The 20710-nt window shown below is 29.2% G+C and overlaps 1 protein-coding gene across 1 annotated transcript; it reads left to right on the top strand.

The window, feature by feature from the left end:
* The first annotated feature begins 9923 nt into the window (after nt 1-9923).
* LOC114391026 (BAHD acyltransferase DCR-like) lies at nt 9924-13799 on the top strand. Its single transcript, XM_028352019.1, has 2 exons — nt 9924-10649; nt 12602-13799. Exons 1-2 carry the CDS (start codon nt 10188-10190, stop codon nt 13487-13489), a joined length of 1350 nt encoding a protein of 449 aa, XP_028207820.1. The 5' UTR covers nt 9924-10187; the 3' UTR covers nt 13490-13799.
* The last annotated feature ends 6911 nt before the right edge of the window (nt 13800-20710 follow it).

Genomic DNA, 20710 nt, shown 5'->3' on the forward strand with positions numbered 1-20710 from the left:
CCAAAAATCTAAAAGATGAGATATTTTTTTGGTTTGATTCAATTTTTGAATCTGGTTATAAAAAATATAAATTAAACCAAACAAATTATATATTATAATTATATTGATTTTTATGGTGATAATTAATAATAATTATTAAATAACTTATTACTTTTCATTTGTTTTATAATCAACATGTACATCTTACTTCCAGTATGTTAAGAAGGATATATACTAATATTATTGTTAAAAAATAGAATTAAATATCAAAGTGATACATAAATTATTATTATATTGCAAAAATAAATAATAATATTATTTTATAATAATTTTAAATAGAAGTGAATATAATAATTTTTAACTAAAATATGTTTAATAAAATTTAATAAAAATAAAATTTAAAAAAATATAACTTATATATAATAATTATGTAAGTTTAATTGATAGATTTAAATTATGATAATAGATTAAAAAATAAAAAATTATGAAACCAAATCAAACCAAATTATAAAAAATTAATTTAGTTTAATTTGAATTTAATGTTATACTTTGATAAAATCAAATCAAACATACATTTTATTTTATATTTAATTTAGATGATTTTTTTTCATCTAAAAATCAAACCAAATCACACCTGTAATCATAAAACGAAACTAATAATTAGAGCTATAACAATGCAGTCGTACTATCATGAGCTTTCTAAAGTGTAAAGAATAGGATTGGGTTCTCTCCTTGTATTCTTTGTGACTTTAACATGCATAGAGATGTTTTCGAGGAGTCTTCTCTTGGAGGGTTCCATTATGCCAGTTTAATTTTGATTGTTTGTCAAGGCTAAATTATATCTTGTGAAATTGAAAGCAAAGCTCATGTAATTACTTATTAGTGATGAAATGATAAAAATGAAATTTCAATTATGTGTTTAGGTAAGTTAGGTAAATTTATGTCAATTTTTTTAAATACATTTTTTATATTTAGTTTTATTATTAATTAATTAGTTACAAAAAAAATATTTTTATCAATAAGAGGGTTTAGTTCATCAGGTTGGATAAAGTATATAAATCATTGTAAATCTTCTACTAGTTGTATTTGATTCCTATGGATAAAAAAGAAATATATTTTTATCAATAAGAGAGCTTAATTCATCTGATTAAATAAAATACATAAATTATTGTAAATATTATATTTCTTATAGCCGATCATCACTGGTAAAAAAATTTTTTATCAACTCTGTTGGTTTTGTAATGGCAAATTGATGACTACATTTTTGTTGAAATAAGCATGTTAGGGTTAATAAAATAAAAAAACTAACGGCCAAATTCATATGTTTGTTCACAGATGATAACTAAATTATTGTATTTATTAAACTTGGCCTTTGACAATTAGTAACAACTAATGGTCATCGGTAACAAATAAAAAAATTCCAACAAATTGTTATTGACAGCTTCTTTGTTGGTAGTTGTTATTTTTTCAAATAAAATAAAATAATTTTTAATTTTAATTTTAAGTAATTGACAATATTAGTATTTTTTGTTAAAGTATTATTTTTAGTCTCTTTTTATTTATTTTATTCATTTTAGTTCATTTACTATTAAAAAGTTGATTTTGATCTCTTATATATTTTAAAATCTAATCAATGTTATTTTACATTTCAAATACTTTGGAAGCTTAAAAAGGTACATGAAACAACATTAGAGGTGCAGGAAGCAATTGCCCAATATCCAACCCAAAAGAAACTCCAATAAATTAATCGGTCATAGCGTCAAAAAAGGAAGGTCCATTATCTACGCTCAATAAGGGAGGGGTGTCCATATAATGAAAGGGGAAAGGGTATTAAAAGGAATAGTCTCAAACAGGAAAGAAGTATATTACATTATGAAGCAATGACTAATAAGTTATTGGTTGAATTTGATTTTTTTAAATAAATTTTTTTATCTTGTAAATAAAAATAATGTGATTGAAAAAATAAAATCTCTTCAAGATAACTAGTAAGATTCCTTGACAAAAATGAATGATCGACAAAATCAATAAATATTTCGTATCAATAATATAAAAAATAATATTATATGAAGAAATGATATAAGAAAGCAACAACTAAATTTTCTGAAACATATTGGTTTATTTTCTAATTTTTAAAATAGAACATCAAGCATATCTAGTGCTCCTGTTCACCGATTGATTTATTTTCTAATGAAATCCTCTTGAAGTATAATTATAAAACTCGAATTAATCATGGACATAGTAAGTCACTAGATCAGAAGTCAACCGAATCACCCACTAGTTGACTTGAATGACTTAGTATAATTAATATATATATATATATATATATATATATATATATATATAATATTAATTTCTGCATTTATTAATCAAATAGTTGTGATAGTTTAGTGGTTTGGCACCTACATTCTTCAAGGTCACAGGTTTGATCCAGCCAAGGGATTTTTTTATTTGGTTAATTAGTTTTCATTCATAAAGCTAATCTTCTTTTAAAATTCATGAGCATTTCTTCTCAAAAAAGAAATAGGGAAGCTGCAAGAGTAGTGTTGTCAGACTCGAGCACATTCATTTCAACAAGCAACTCGAGCTAGCATATTTAAGGAATTATTTATCATGATAACCATTTGATTTAGAGGTAATTTTATAATTAATTAGAGGACAAAATCATATAAAAAAACGTGTAAACCAAATAAGATAATTGCTATTATGATAATTATAGATTATACCTATTCTGACTACCTATTTCACCCTTCTCCAAACTAATTCAACCCAAATGCAGAACCATTTTACTCTGCAGCTGAAAGAGGGTCTGTCTGCTTACTCAACTGCGTTCACATGGTTCGTTCTATATGCATTATTTTTTTCTTTTTTGGGTATGGAAGCAAAGTGTCTTGTCATGATTCAAGGACTCAATGAAAGAAAAAAGAAAACTAAAAAATGCATATTTATTAATGTATGATTATTTTATCAATAAATGTTAATTGGATTAGATCCTATAATTTTTCTCTTCCTTATCCGCTAACCCTTTTTGATGCATGCTTGCTTTCTGCTTCACAACATAAACTCATTTCAACTCACGTTTATTTCATTTGGATTTGCTACACTATATTGTATTGGAAAGTGATGCATGGAGTTCTAAATGGTAGATGACACTTAAAGAGATAAAAAGATAAATATAAATATAATAGATGATATAATGTAGTAGCAATAAGATCATAAACTTAGAAAATCTCAAGGTCCTATGATATCGTTGGCTATGCTATTGTTAACTCGTTGACAAGTGCACCAAATTATCACAAGTAGTACAGTACTCAGAAGTCCGAGTGTCGAATTCACAGGGACTTTGTTTGTACTTAGACTAATGCAAACCTAATTTACAAGCAAAAGATAAGAAATTTAAAATAACAAATAGAAAAAGATAGAAGATAAGGTAAAGGAAAGATAAAAGATTTAAAGATAAAATTAGAAGATAAAGTAAAAGATAAAAGAATTAAAGATAAAATTAAAAGATAAAGAAAAGATAGAAGATTAGAAGAGTGAAAGATAAGAAAGATAAAAGATTTAGATAAAAAAAGATAAATTCAAGATAAGATAGTGTTGAGAACTAACTTGCCTTGTCTGCTTAGGATGTATGAGTTTATGATTTTTTTTCTTTACCAATTCAAGTGATCTTATCCTACCAACATCTATTCATTTATTTGTCCCTGATGCCTCATGATGACAAGTCTATTTTACATATCTATCTCCCAAATGTTTTTGCAAAGTCTCAATAGATAAAATGCATGAAGTTCTAATTCTAGATGTTTGCTTTGACGCATGGGTATAATGCAATCGCTCTATGCCTAGCAACGATTTTATTATGATATCTTTTCTTCTTGTTCTATTATAAGTTATCATCTCCTGAGCGTCTAACCCCTAAAACTAATGCATGCATATCTTCTCTAAATCTTATTTAGAAAGTTATCGTCTCCCGAGCATCTAACCCCTAACAGAATATAAAGATGAGTATGCAAGATAAAAACAGAAAAGAAAAACCTGGTATTGCATTGATAAATAGTGAATAGCACATCATACATCGCATTGGCTTCTAGGTCTGCTAGGCTCTAACTAAGGGTTTAGCCACTCGTGATCATTGAGGGCTTTACAATGAAAAGGGGTGAAAGAAAAAAAAAAGAGTAAATGAAACCCCTAAGAAAGGGGGTTCTGCCGTGGTGTGTTGTTGTCCCTCTTGGACTGACTCTCTATTTATAGTGCTGAAGTGAGTTTTCAGCGCGACACCCCTCGCTCAGCGCGTGTAGATCGCGCGCTTAGCGCGCGTTTCTGTTGAATCGTGGACTTAGCGCGCATCTTGCAGGCTTAGCACGTTCTATCTCAGTTATGTGCGCTTAGCGTCTGTTGCGCGCTCAGCGCACATGACAACTCTCGAGCTTAACGTCTCGCTTAGCGCCTATGTTTCCTGGTCCGCTTAGTGCGGGACGCGCACGTATTAGGCTGGGCCTACTTCAGATTTTTTTTTTCTTCTTTAATTTTTCTGACTTTTTTTGCTTTTTACACCTCCAGTTTTTATATCTGCAGCCAAAACTCAACAAAACATCAATTTTTTAATATTTAAGAGCAAATAACTGCTAAATAATTATTTTTAAAGATAATTTTATTTGATTTTTTAGTATCAAAGTACAATTATTTAGCAGTTGAATTTTATAAAATTGAAATTAAAAAAAAAATCTAATTTTCTAAAGTTAAATGTTTAATCCTCGTACCTAAGTGCGCTGTCACGGAACCACGAGAGTTTCAAAGGGTGGGTCCTTTTGTACATCTAGATTTTATTTATTTTTGAAAGCTTTACGGTTAGAATTTAATTTAAAGCAATTGGTTAGCATGAACAATTGACAATGTCACCGTAGGCTTTCGGCTTTTTATGGAAGCCATGAAAAACTCTTTTTCCATCTAATTAGAAGACGGATTGTAGATGGTAGTTTAATTTGGAGAGCTTTAATTAATGCTACTACAACAAGTCTAACATTTTGACTGGGAATTTTCTACGTGGCCCCCAGTGATCTCATTAATGAGTTATGTTATGCCAAGAAACGAGTCCAAAATAGTAACTATGATCGATGCTCATAAACACATAGGAAGGCAACTGTTATCCAACATGGCTTGCTATTTATGATTAATTGATTATGTTTTACAACTTCCTTTCTAGTTCATGGCATTTCTTTCTTCAACTTATTATTTTTTTTATTCATTTCTTCTTCTACTCTGAATTAATTCAGTCATCTTCCTCTCTCTCCATCTCTATTCTTTTTATTCTCTGGTGTATAGTGTATTAACCTTGCTTCATGATATATTTAATATTAACGGGTGTACTACCAAAAGAAAAACAAAAAGTTAATTAATGTGCCTGACCAGCCCAATTAAATGATTGTGTGCAAAAAAAAAAAAACCAATGAAACAAATATAACACTAATTTCTAAACACTCCTATAACTTCTTTTAAAGTATTTATTATAAAATTTAATAATTTTTAATTATATGATAACCATAATTGAATAAGAGTATAAAATTTGTTTATGCTATCGGTATGTTCCAATTAAAATTTACATTAAATTATATTGTGTATGTATTAATTTGTTATGTTGAATAATTAATATTAATTATGTCTCTGTGTGAGGTTTGTCATGTAAAAGAATTCGAAGGAGACCAAATCTCACCAACAAAATAGTATTTTATCAAAATATTTTTCTTCTTTATTTGGAAAAATGTCACTTATGTCATTATTGGTGAGAGAATTTGTGTGACCATCATTGATATCATGTCATTAACATTAAGACCAAGACTAGTACTAAAAAGCAATATTTGCTTAACAGAATGGACGGCGCATGTCCAAATGATTTTAATTCATAATCTGAAAGTGATGTTAAGTTTAAGCTACATATTCAACATATACTGCAAACACAATTAAGTTTGATAGAAATTTTAGATTTCACATACACGTAGTATTAAATTGAGTTTTTGTAATTTGTGACCTAAAGTAATTTTAAACTAATCAGCTTTAGTTTTCTATCATTGAAACTAAAAAGTAAGTTGTCTTGAACCTAATAATTTGTTAGACTACTGTTGGTGGCTTTTAAAAAATTATTGGTTGAATAACCTGTTGTTTTGAAGAATAAATTGCAAGTATATTAATTAAGCAATATATTGAAATTTTTAGTTTAAAGAAAATATTTTGAAAAAATAGATTATCAAATAAAATTTTATTCAAACATAATATAAAATAAGGTAAAATAAAATCCCACACACAATCCCCTTCTTTAAAGATCAATTTTTCCTAAAGGAAGAAAAAAGACAATTTTTTTATCAACGCAAATTGTTAGGTTTTTTTATCGGCAAAATAAATATATTAAATATAACCAAGGTACCTAAAACCCATATACAATTGATTTACAATTATCTATGAATATCGATTATCTGTTATTTTTCATTCTCGTATCAAAACGGATAATAGACAATAAGCATGCTACAATAATTCCACCATATAATAAATGCTTCAATCCTCAATATGAATACAAAGTGCCGCAAACACATAAATATTCACCACTACGGGTCATTTCTTCCTGCAGCAACAATCACCTTTTGAGTAGCATTAGATATCAAGAGTCTATAACATCAAAAAAATATAACTTGAACAAATAAGAGTCTACAATAATTCCACCATATATAAAAAACATTGAGTTACACCAATCTCAATTTTTTTTTCCAAATTGGGGACTAAAATAATCTTAATCTCTTGCGGGATAGAGAAGGGGTTCCTTTTCTTGTTGACATTGAGGCAAAACTTTTCTTTTTTGAGAGCGATCAAGGCTAAATATTTGTGGGATGAGACATACATAGAGGTGGAGAAAATACTATTGAAGTAACTGAGTATAGGAAAGATGAAATTGGATTATTTGTGTTTTAAAAAATAAAAATAATTGAAATTACATAATAACCCTTTGATTGATGTTGATATAAGATCAAAGAAAATTGGTTGTTTTGTTCAATTAAAAAGGTGTTTTTCTTTTTTAAAGGAATTGAAAAAATGTTAATTGTTAACGTATACCTTCTAATTTTTAAGTAAATTTTATATTAACAAACCCTTCATAAAAAGATCTTTGTACATCCTAAATAAAGAAGGGAACTCTTCCAAAAAATAAATAAAGAAGGGAAAATTTATCTGCAGGCTACTGTGCGCCAATTACCTTTTACATCATGTAAAAAATTTAATCATATGAAACGTTATTTAATTAATAATTTATTCATAACTGATCACAAATATGACTAAGATATTCATTAATTAAATAAATGTTTAATAAATAATTTAATCATATAATTATTCCTATGTGTTATTGTTTAAATATAATAATTTGATTCTGTTAAAGTGTAAGTAATATTATTTAAATGTAGTTAATTATTAATACTATTAAGTCATTATTTGATAAATATAATTTATTAATTTATGTAATTTAATAATCTAAACTAAATTTTTTTATTTTTATTTTTTTACTTAAGTCAATAACCCAAATAATGCTTAAAAGACACTCACGTTAATATGATTACTTTTTTCTGTTAATCACATAATTTATGTGCCTTTGATTTCATATTGAAGAATTAATTTTAAATCTAAAATTTATTTTACATCAATTTTCACATATTTTATTTTAAATTACAGAAAATTTTAAAATTTATTTTAAGTCTATAATTAATTTGAAGTTAAAATAATTTTAAATAATTTTTTACGTTAAATAAAAAAATTTATATTTTATTTTTAATTTTATTATAAATAAAAATATTTAAATATAAATTAAATCACTTTAAAATTAAGTTTTAATCAAAAATAATTTTATTCAAAATTAATTATACGAACGGTTCATCCGTACATACATTTAATATGTTATTGTAAGGAAATCATATAATAAATCTGTTAGTTAACGCCTTTTGCCCATTCTTTGAAAGTTCATATGTAGAGCCGCACAAATTTCAAGGCGATTTACTTTGGCATTTAATCTTGCAATAAATACCCTGACAGAAAATATAAAAATCTAGCAATAGAAACGATCAGTTCCGAAATTGCATCATTTAAAAAGTTTTAAAATGAATATATTTTTTTCACAATCATATTAGTATGAAATTATCTCTATTAATAACTTAATAACTGTAACCTAATACATTATTCATCATCACTTATCTTAATTTATTGATCATTATTATATAAACAAGTATACATAATTATGTTCATGAAATTTTAAAATGAGTCTACATAATAACCGTTGATAGATAAATAACCTTGTGTCTAGAGTTTGTAGTTAGGGGGATTAGTAATTGGTTTTTAGTTAAGGGATCCTTTGTTCGATAAGTGTTAACGATATACTAGTTTTAGCATATTTTTATTACTATGTTAATGATATTTGACGGTATATGATTTTCTTTATGATAATAATGAACAATCAAAAGGAATACTTTTTCTAACATGTTGTTTTGAATGATCCTGAATTTAATCTATTTGAATTAAGTTACGAGTTTAAGTTTATTTAATTAAAAGGAAAAAATCAAATTAAAGATGACTAATCAAATTAATTAGTCAACGAGAAAATTGATTAATATTTTATATCAATAACATGATTAAAAAAAATTTATTCTCAATAAATTAATACTTAAATATTGAATAAAATAAGAGAAATAAATTAATCTAACGATAAATGAGAGAAAACATAAAATAATAAATTAACACAATTAGAATCTAAAAATTAAAATTACACCATCACAATACTAAATAGTTAAAAAAGTAATTAAATGTGGAATATAAATCCATTTTATCATCATGTTTAATATATTCTTACAATAACTTTCTTATATAACAAAAATTACTTGCCGATTCTTTAAGTAATATACTTAAAACACTAGTTAAAAAGAATATATATCTTTTGTATATTTCACTCAAAACATATATTGAACAAGGTTAACCAAAAGATGCCTTGATTATGATCATCCAAAATATGTATCTATCAAGGTTGGGTGAAAGATATCTTGATCGAGGTCGATCAAAAGACATTTCAACTAAGATAAAGTTAGACATGCTATGATCAAGATGTAGCCAAATATATCTTGATTAAGGTTAAACCGTATGTTATGGTTCAGATTAATCTAAAGATGCTTCGATCGAAGTTAACCAAAAAATGTTAAAGCTAAAGTTTTGTCTAGAGGATAACCAAGAGATGCGATGGTTGAGGCTAGGTCAAAAATCTCTTAACCAAGATTGGTCAAAACAAGTCCCGATCAAGGTTGGATGAAACATGTGCCGCTTGAATCCAAGAAGAAGACGCTTTGACTTGAGGTTGGACTAAAAATTTCTTGATCGAGGACAACCGAAAAAGGTCCCATTGAAGCTAGTTGAAAGATGTCCCATCCAAGATCTTACTAAGATTGAGATAAAATTATTTTGATTGAGGCCAAGTTAAAAATATTATTTTTGACAATTAAAAATAATATTTTAAAATATATAGTATTGATTATACAAATATATGATTAAGTTTTGAAAAAAAATTAACATTTTTTCCTTAATTCAAAAAATTAACTTTTAACATATATTTTTCAATTGTCTAACCATGGTTAAAATAAGCTTTTATAACAACTTTGTACTTTTTGTCATAAAATATGTATTATTAATTTTATTAATAATTAATTTTTATTAAAGAATTTGACGGATTATTTAAAATAAAATTTCATCTTTTAATTATATATTTTTTTATATTTATAATATTTAAATTTAAGTGAATTGAACTCAACCTAACATAATCTTAGTCTCGATTTTATATTTTTGATATAATAAATGTTTAGTTTCTAATTATATTTTTTTTTTGTTTCTTTAAGCATGACACTTGATGTATATTACACAGAACAAAATCTATCTCCTTGGAAGCCAAATATAGCTTTGAAGCATGAGTTTTTCTGATGCTTAAAGAAACAAAATCTACTACCAAACATTTCTGCATCTATAATTACATCCTACCAAACTGCTAACCCAGTAAGCGTTATTAATTGGTCACAACTGCTCTCATGAATTCCATAAATGCTGCCCAACAACACTGCTCTATAATAATCCTCTAAACTCACATACACACATCAAATCAACATTTGTAATAATTTCTTCCATCAGATATATTTTCTTCAAAAACAATGGCAGGCGAGGTGGTGAAGAAGGAAGACTCTCTCAACCTGAAAGTCACTAACAAGAGTCATGTTCAACCTGAGGAGAAAATTGGAAGGAAAGAGTACCAGCTGGTCACTTTTGATCTTCCCTACTTGGCCTTCTACTACAACCAGAAGCTGCTGTTTTACAAGGGTGAAGATTTTGAGGGTATGGTCCAAAAACTCAAAGTTGGACTTGGTGTGGTGCTGAAGGAATTTCACCAACTTGCTGGTAAGTTAGGGAAAGATGAAGAGGGGGTGTTCAGAGTGGAGTATGATGATGACATGCTTGGTGTGGAGGTTGTTGAAGCTGTTGTTGTTGATGATAATGAGATTGGTGTGGATGATCTAACTGTGGCTGAAATTAGTAACACTAATTTGAAGGAGCTGATACCTTATAGTGGTATCTTGAATTTGGAAGGCATGCATAGGCCTTTGCTGGCTGTTCAGGTAATATAATATGTAGTTTGTTCAAATTTCCATGCATGCTGATTTAATTAGTTTTTATGTTCTTGATTAGATTAGCCTTTTAAATACTGGAAGTCATGATGGTCTAATTAAAGGGTCAACATATCATTCAACTTCAACTTTTCTTGTGTAAATTAATGAAACTGCATAATGATAACTAAGTTCATAACAGGGGGTGGGATAAAACAATGAATATAGGGAAAGTTGTACTAATTTAATTTGTAGCAGATCTAATTTTAAAAGAGGTTTTGGATGGCTCATAAAGCACCCCATTTTCCATAACTTCCAAAACCTAGTAGCTATTTGATATGTTTAGTTTTGAGCTTTTTTTTGGGGGTTTATTTTCACCTATTAGTCAAGAAAGGGAGAAGATTATTTAAATTGAACATTTGAGTTGATGTCATCAAAAAACCTCTTTTTCCTTTTTCCTTTTTCTCTCTTTTGTTCCTTCTATTTAGATCAAACCATCTAGCTATACTAAAATTTTGAAATTAGATGCAAGACATTGGGTGAATGAATGTCTTTCTCAAATACCTTTTTAGATCCAGGGGGAACTGAGCCCACCACCCTAAGAATGGTGTCTATAAGAGGTTAGTAAGTTGTAAATCACAAATGAATCATAAATTAATTAAGAGATTACTTTCTGCTTTTTGCAAAATAATATAGGTAAAACATCAAATCACTACTCCCAGTTTCCGTGTCTCATTTTGTCAATGACAAATAATAATTTAATTGTCGAAGATTAAATTTTGGTCCACTAATAATGCACATGACAATCATTTAATTGGTAAATTATTTAATGAGTTTCATTATAATAATAGTTTTTAAAAAAATGACTTTCCTTGATAACATATCAATACATGGTTTGGTGATAGTATAAAATCTTTATAATTACTATAAATTAAGATTAACTCAAAACTATAACAAATGTTCATTTTTCTGTCAAAAAAATAAATAACAGATGTTCATTTGAGTGTGGCTCAAATGAAAAATAATAATAATACAATGAAAATCAAGTTTATGCAAATTATGCATGTTATATTGCTGTCCCAATAAATATACTATTCATAGATGTTACAAGACAAAGGTTCATTTAATTTTTTTTCTTCTGAAATATGTTTAAAGTCTATACTTCAACTCTGAAGTCTAAATGTTATCTAAAAAACACTCTGAACTCTAAATCTGAATAAAGGGCCAGTTGTCTCTGTCCTGTCCCCACTCAACAGCTTGTGAGTGTGACTCTCAATTGAGTCAATTCCTGTCCCCACTCATCCCCTGTTTTCATTTTTACAATAACGAAAATAAAGTTTGAATTTCTGAGTCTAAAACTTGGTATAATCTACCCAAAATTCCCTACTAGATCCATCCTAGTAGATCCCCATTATATCTTTGATTCTGAAATAAGGAGAACAAAAGAAGAAAAAAGAGTGAGAGATTCGTCCAATTTCAATTAGGTGCACATAAGGAATAGGGAATCTAATCCGAAGTTTCAAATTTTATGAAGAAAAAAAAAAGTAATGTTTAAGAAGCTGTGTAAGTTGTTCATACAACGAAATTTTACAAGATTTTAATGCAAATGAGGAAATTTGACTATTGAAAATATTGCTGAATTTTAATTTCCAAAATTAAAGGCCATTTTATTATAATTTTTCAAACTTTAATAGAAAGTAAATAACACTAGTAATTGTAATTATAAGCCACATGCGTAGCTGGTCAATTTATTTGACAAATAGGGTGTGTTAAATTGCTTGGCGGACACTGTTAACCAATAACCACCACGTTATGGCATTATTGTGCACCCCACTTATCACCTATAACCTATCACCTATCACCTATCACCTTTCACTCTCGCTTTCTCTTTCTAAATCATATGATATCTTTTTATTTTTATTTTTCATGTTCTCACTTCATTTGCATTCTATTCTTGCTCACAGTTAACGAAGCTCAAAGATGGGCTTGCAATGGGCCTAGCATTCAACCATGCTGTCTTGGACGGTACTGCCACCTGGCAATTCATGACCTCATGGGCCGAGATCTGCAGCGGTTCACCCTCCACGTCAGCACCACCCTTCCTGGACCGAACCAAGGCCCGGAACACACGCGTGAAATTGGACCTCTCGCTTCCTGAGCCCAACGGCCCACCAACTTCCAACGGTGAGGCAAAGCCCGCGCCAGCACTTAGGGAAAAGATCTTCAAATTCTCCGAGTCAGCCATCGACAAGATCAAGTCAACGGTCAACGAGAACCCTCCATCCGATGGCTCAAAACCATTCTCAACATTTCAGGCTCTTTCCTCCCACGTTTGGCGCCATGTAAGCCATGCACGTAACTTGAAGCCAGAGGACTACACGGTGTTCACTGTCTTCGCCGATTGTCGGAAGCGGGTGGACCCACCAATGCCGGAGAATTATTTCGGAAACCTAATTCAAGCTATTTTTACCGTTACAGCGGTTGGGCTATTAGCCGCCCATCCGCCACAATTTGGGGCTTCATTGATCCAGAAAGCCATTGAAGCCCACAATGCTAAGGCAATTGATGAACGTAACAAGGAGTGGGAGAGTACACCCAAAATTTTTCAATTCAAAGATGCTGGGGTGAATTGTGTGGCTGTTGGAAGCTCCCCAAGGTTTAAGGTTTATGACATTGATTTTGGGTGGGGGAAGCCAGAGAATGTGAGGAGTGGAACTAATAACAAGTTTGATGGGATGATTTATTTGTACCCGGGGAAGAGTGGAGGGAGGAGCATTGATGTGGAACTAACCTTGGAGCCTGAGGCTATGGAGAGGTTGGAGCAAGACAAGGATTTTCTTTTGGAAGCATGAAATTGCTAGGGTAAGTGCAATAAAAAAAAAAAAAAAAAGTGGCTAGAAAAGTACGTGGAGCAAATTTGGAAGCAGTACTACTCAGATTGTTGAAGGGGTCGACTTCAATGTCCAATTATGAATTCTGATGTGATTCATGCATGCAATTTAATTTAAGGTCGTGCTGTCTTAGGATTTTATATGTTTTGTACGTGGTTCTACGCTTGATTGATTTTGAACCTACTAATGTTTGTTCAATTATCTACGGTCAATGATTGTAGTTCACGATCGATCGACAAGTGAAATGAGTTATTAATGTGAGTTTTAATTATAGTAATATATAAGTTATATATTTATAAAAAAAGAGAAATTATATTATTATTATTAAATTATATATATATATATATATATATATATATATATATATATATATATATATATATATATGTATGTATGTATAACACACAAAAGTAATTATTTGAAAAAGAAAAGATAACAGGAAAATAACTAAAGGGAAGCAAATGGATTCTTTTAATGTCAGTTTGAACAGTGACAGAGGAAAAAAAAATCGTTCTCCCGTTTGGTTAATTGAAAAGAAGAAAAGCATTCAAAAAAAAAATGGATTTTCTCTCATTATGGAGAGAAAAGAAGCACAAACAACATTTTTTTAATAAAAATACTAAATTATCTTTATTACTTTACATTTTTTTATTAGAAGTATTTATGCAATTTTATATACATATTTTTTTTTCTTTCTTTCTACCTTTTATTCAATCAAATATATGAACATTTTTTTTTCATTTTCTCTTACCAAACAATCTAAAAATCATCTCATTTTTTTCCACTTTTTTAGAAAATCAAACAATGCCTTACTGACAACTGTAAGGAACATTTCAATAAAGTATATATATACAAATATCAATTCATATTGAGTTGTTAAAGAAAATCGATGAGAAAAAGAGGATCAAATCACTTGTCCTCTTTTCTCTCTCTCTAGTAAATAAAAAATAAATGATTAAAATATGTTTTTTTTTATCTCTATAAATGTTAAAATATTTGAAATTTGTCTTTGTAAAAATTTTGATATATTTTTTGTTCTTGCAAAATTAAAATATATTATTTTTTGACATGGAACTAGATTTGATTATATCCAAACTTATGTGGTTGATGATTATACAAATAAGTCAATCCAGTTAGACACTGACACATGTCAATGCTCCAACCCTATCTCTCTCCCTTCTCCATCTCTTTTCCTTTTTCTTGTTCGTTTCTTCTCTCTTGCATTGGTGCCGCCACCACCTCCTCTTTCTTCACCAACAACAGAAACACAAACACAAACATACAACACGCACACTTAAAAAACACAAACAAGAAAAAAAAAATCAAATCGCAAGCACGCTTGACGATTCCCATGATCTTAGATCTGGAATTGAAATAGTGATGCATGACGATCAATTGTTGTGGCTCCCCATGTGACGAACAAGGGAGGCCATTCGTGCGTTGTCCAATCTGAACTAAGCTTCTTTTGTTATGAAATCGGCAACGACAAAGATAATTGTTGATGATGCTGTTGAGGGAGGCATTGCACGTTATAGAAGCTGGCAAGATTATCAAACTTGAGAATTTACGTAAACTCGTGAGAGTTTCATAAATTCGACTCATAGACTCGTACGAGTCCACTTCATATAAAAATAATAACAAAATATTTATAAGTAACATATCAATTAAATATTTCAACAATATAATAAAATAATATAGCAAATCATAAATTTGTAGATGTTATAGTATTGATAGATCATTCTCATCGAGGGTTTGATGCTATTAGAGAACAAGGATATGATGTTATTAAAGGTGATAATTTTTTTTATTTGGAAACACCATACTAAATGAAAGTATGTTAAAGACTAAATGAACAAAAAATAATCCAAAATGATATATATTTTGGTATAATTTTTTTAATTTGTTAACTCGTTGACTCGATGGTAAACTCAAGAGTCTACAAAGTTTACTTAGAGTTTGTAAAGTTTACACACGAGTCAACTCGCAAAGGATAAGTAGATTTCTAAACTCCTAAGAGTTAACGAATTAACTCGAGAGTTTGATAACCATGAAAGCTGATGCTCCGATGGATGTCTGTGGTGACCGTTAGGGTGGTGGTTTTAGAGCCGAAACTGGTGCTCTGCTTGATGTTTGGAATGGTGAAGTTTTACATTGGTTATAAATATAACAAATGTAAAATTACATTTTCTACATTGGTTACATGAATAACCGATGTAGAAAAGCATACACTTATCGAACCTATCTTTGGATAAAAAATAACATTTTAATCTTACAAGAATAAAAAATACTCCAAAAATTTTATAGAAAGAAATTCTAAATATTTTGATATTTATAAGAATTAAATGTGTTTCTTCAATTGGGGCAAAGGATATTGAATTGGTGCATCCATCATGCATATATGCCTTTAATATACTGAGATACGGAGACTATGGACAATGCTTCTATACACATACATTTGTACGTAGTAGGTAAGCAATAATGGGACACAGAATTCACCGAGATGTCCCAGAATTCACCGACAGAGTGAGAGTTCAAGGCAACTGCGTGTAGTGATTAACATGGGCACATCTGCACTTGTACAGGTTCTATCTCTAGGGTCGTTCGTTTTCTTGTCAAGGGAGAAATTCTTGATTATGTAACCAAACTAGGTGTCATTTTATCCAAAGTGGGTTGGTTGTAATAGAAGTTGGCTATGATTCCACACGAGTTTTACTTGTAATATGTTAGGGATTCTCAACCTTGGCATTATTACTCGAAGCAGAGTTCTGCCTAACTATTGTAAGGGTTAGTCTCGCAGTTAATTATACTTGTGAATATATCTAGACATGAAAAACAAAAAAGGGAAAAACTTGACATCATTTATAAGTAATTTACCAATGTGGTGGTATTTTGGAGATCATTTATGATATTGGGTGAACTTGCAGGTATGATCTGTTGAAAGTGATAATTTCTACATGACCGCTAAGGCCTCCTTAGGGACGTATCTACATTCCTCCCTTTTATGTACACGCATATCTTTTTAGTATGAATACGTTAATTAATACATTAAGATTAAAGATTATCTTAAAATATATTAATAATGTAATTTGCTAACGTGCTCACACATAAGTTAGCCATGGATCAATGTGTATAACTGCTCTCATGGGAATCCAGATCTTGCGAGTTTGGCAATTTACATTGATCAAGATCTCCTACATTTCAAATTTAAAAACTTAATAGAAGTTGGAAGCATTGAAGCCATCTAGAATATTGGGTCGTGTGGGGCGTATTCTAGTGAAGAAAAATTTGGGAAACAGCAAACAACTAGGTGCATGAATATAGGGAAGAGAATAATAGAAAAAACAAAGCATAGGAACAAAGGAAAATTTGCATCTCAATTCCCACGAAAGCACGTGCTAAGTGAGTCTCACATTGCCACCAGCTTTGCTTTAACTGGTGCTTCCAACGGTGGCACCAAACCCCTTGCCAAATCTAAGCTGTCACAAACTTCGTGTTTGGAAACCCCATCAGAAAGGGATGCATTTCATTCATATCCAACATAGAAGTTATAACTACTAACTTCTGATCAAACATGTAAAATTGCATCCCCACCAAACACGCTAAAAATACTACTAAAAGACTGAATGAAATTATCCCACATCATGTTCATGTACAACCAACATATATTTCAAGGATTCCCTTTTTAACAAGATAAACAAAGCAAAGACATCAACAGCATAACATCACATATCTTACAAGTTAAATTACATCATTAATGGGAAAGACAAACATTACCAACAAATAGTAGCTCAAACTATTTCAAGAAAGTAAAATGCAGAAGAGGTCATGGCAAGAGCTTATTAAATATTGTGTGGTTAAAGTGCAAATGTGCAACAAATCAATTTGCCACCCTTCCATCTAAAATATATGATAAATATAGAGATTATAGGAAATACTTCTCTATCTTGTTGACAAGCAAATGAAAAGTTACGTCTCATATTTAACATCAATATTTCAGATTGCTTGCTAGTCTGTTTCAAATTTTAATTAAGAAAAATAGAAATAAAATTCTTACCTGATTCCGTTCATAAAGCATATGGTTTTTTTGTGAAGTCCTTAATTTATGTATGCCGTCCTTTAGTAAGTAAACTTTGATCAATTGGGCCAATGATCCCAATCACCCGAGCAAGTAATATGTTGCAACTGGGGAATCATTTTGGAAGAGGACCTATATCATGCATGCATGGTTGAGTGAGGAAATTTGATATAAATCTTTACATGCTAAAGTTTGAAAAACTTCATACCATTTTGAAACAAATAAATGACCTTTACCTCACATCTGCTATAGCTTTTAACCAAAATATTCTCCGGCTTCAAGTCACAATGTATTATATCAGGAGATATAATTTATTTTGAGTTGGATGGTTAAGAGGGGACAAAAAAGAGAAAAGATTGCAGGTTAATTTCGATTTTTTCTACAAACAAAAATTAACATTTTAACAAATTAACATTTGTAAATAAATAAATAAAAAGACAATGTATTATATTAGTCCAAGACTGTGCTTCCAAACACTGAATGGTAATTGACTGCACACATAAGTTGAAAAGTGTTTATAATTAATGACAGTATTAGAATAGCATAAAAGATAAAAACTAAAGATCACAGTACAAACAGAATACCATAAAACCTGCAACCTTGGCATCGAGAAATACACTTCCCCCCCTGATTCTCGGTTAATTTTGTGAATCTCACATATGTTGCCTTTAAGTGGTGCACATTATGGAGAAAGTGATATTAGCATCCAAAATAAACTATATATAATAATGTATAGACGTAGAATCTTGATAGCAGTGGGGAAAATAAGTACCCAGAAAGATATAAAAAAAAAATGTTTTATGACTCGTGCCATTCACGAGAGGAATATTATACTAATTGATATGACTCGTCTCATATATTTTTCTTTATGACAAACCCTTGATATTTTTTATTTTATTCGTTTTACAACTAATAAGCAAAACTATTTTAAATATTTTTTTCAGAAATTAATTTGATCATTATTGTTAATTAAAAATTATAGGTATAAAGAGTATAATTTTTAAATAAAAATTATAGATAAAAAAACGTAAGAATAAACTTACTACATTCTGATTATCGCACATATGTCCTATATTTTTTTTATTACTTTAAAGAATAATAATGAGTAAAACTATAATTGTTAATTTGACTAAAGCAAACTATAATTGTTAATTTGACTCAAACAAACTATAGTTGTTAATTGCATAAAGAGTATAGTTTTATATAATTAATTTAAAAAAAAAAAAATTACTGTGGACTGAGCAGTTTTTATGTTGTTTTATTGCTGTTAAATACTGTTGCTGGATAGTGGGGTGGTCGATTATACGTTTTAGGGACTGGGCATGATAGCTTTTTTGCTTTATTATTCTCCAAATTCTGAGTCGGGAGGCACTAGCTGATTGAAATGCTTTAACTATGTACTTTGCTCTTTTATTTTCACTCCTTATTTTTGTCTTTATTGTTTATTAATATACATACATTATCTTAACCTTAAAAAAAAATAATGGATCTACAATGCAGTTGTTGCTAACTGGTTTGTCATATCTCATTTGTATTACAATTAAAATCCTCAGTTGGGCAAGCAATTTATTAATTTGCATAGGTTATCATGGCTATTGCATCTTGAGCTTCTATTCCATTATATGTGCAAGGGTGTTTACCCGGTGATTGACGACTTAGCAAATAGTATGGATGGTTGCATTAAGTGTAAAAAGGTAATGATAAACCAGTGTTGTGTAAGGCTTACAACAAAAACATGATAAATGAAAAGAAAAAAGAATACTGAAATTTGAGTTATTTGAGTTGAGACTAAATTACCACCCTTGTTTGTTTGGCTCATTTTATTTGGTTCTTTGATTTTCAATTCTAGAGTGTATTTTCTGAAGCCTTTTATGGTGACTTTTTAAGATTCACATTAATGGTAGAATTATTTGTACTTTTTGTTTGCAATATAAATATAAATTCTCTCATAATCCAGATTCAATAAAAAAAATTGTAATTAACTCACCGCTCTGTTTTGTGGAACATTTTCATATTTTTACGTATTCATTGATTATTTGAGCTTATTGTTTTGAAGAGGTAGGCACTAAATTGGTTAGTGCATTTCTTACAGTATGCTAAACTTGGAATGGTTTCTTATTGTCTAAATAGTAAATGTTCCTTAGAAAGGAGCTACGAATTAAGCATCCAAGGGGTAACATTCATGTATGTTGTTTTGGAAGGATAACATTTCTTGTCATTTCTTTTCTTTTCTTGGTGAACTCGTGATATTTTTAGTCGAGAATCAAGAATTAATTCTTTAAGATATTGAAATATATTTTAGAGTGTGATTAGTGATGGTCCTGAGCACAGTAAAGCTAAGTGACATTCATTGTCTCATTTTTTAGGACATCAAAATTTTATTTAGTCTATATAAATATTAAAATATTTTTTTATATTATGAATGTCAATGTGGACTTCAAGAATTGTTTCTTTCAATTCAATTGTGGAATTCAAAGAATGATGAGTTGTAAATATAAAAGAAAACAATAAAAATTGAAATTCTCTAAAACATGATGATTCTTATGATTTGGTAGTAAAATTTTATTTGAAGAATTAAAAGTTATTAAATTCTTTGAAGACATTAAATTGCTTTCCTAATACATATATAAACTCATAGAATAATATTAATTATTCATGTTATCGATGTAAATCTTTACTAAAAAAAAGTTTATTAAAATTGAAAATATTAAAATCATATTTGTAATATACTATTTCACATGTTAGACTAAAAACTTTTGTTCTGATTTTTTTTTTTATCGAAAATGGTTTTTTTAAAAATCTTGATGATGAATTTTGCAACAAAAAATACAAGAAGGACAATATCTAAATTATTATCATGGCATAATTTTTTTTGTTCACTCACGTACCAAAAATCTTAGAACTGACTCTGGGCATGATCTTTTATATTAGGTATTTTTTAGTATGCATAAACCTAAGATCAAATCCTTCACTATATGTTTAAGGATCAATTTATCGGTTAATCTTTTCACGCAATTTTGTTATCCTAATTTTCTTATGCAATTCAATTCCCACCCAACACAAAATCCACTCATACCTACTTCTCAATTTGCATATATCTTTTCTTC

This window comes from Glycine soja, chromosome 16 (genome assembly GCF_004193775.1).
Source record: "Glycine soja cultivar W05 chromosome 16, ASM419377v2, whole genome shotgun sequence".
NCBI classification, from domain to species: Eukaryota; Viridiplantae; Streptophyta; class Magnoliopsida; order Fabales; family Fabaceae; genus Glycine; species Glycine soja.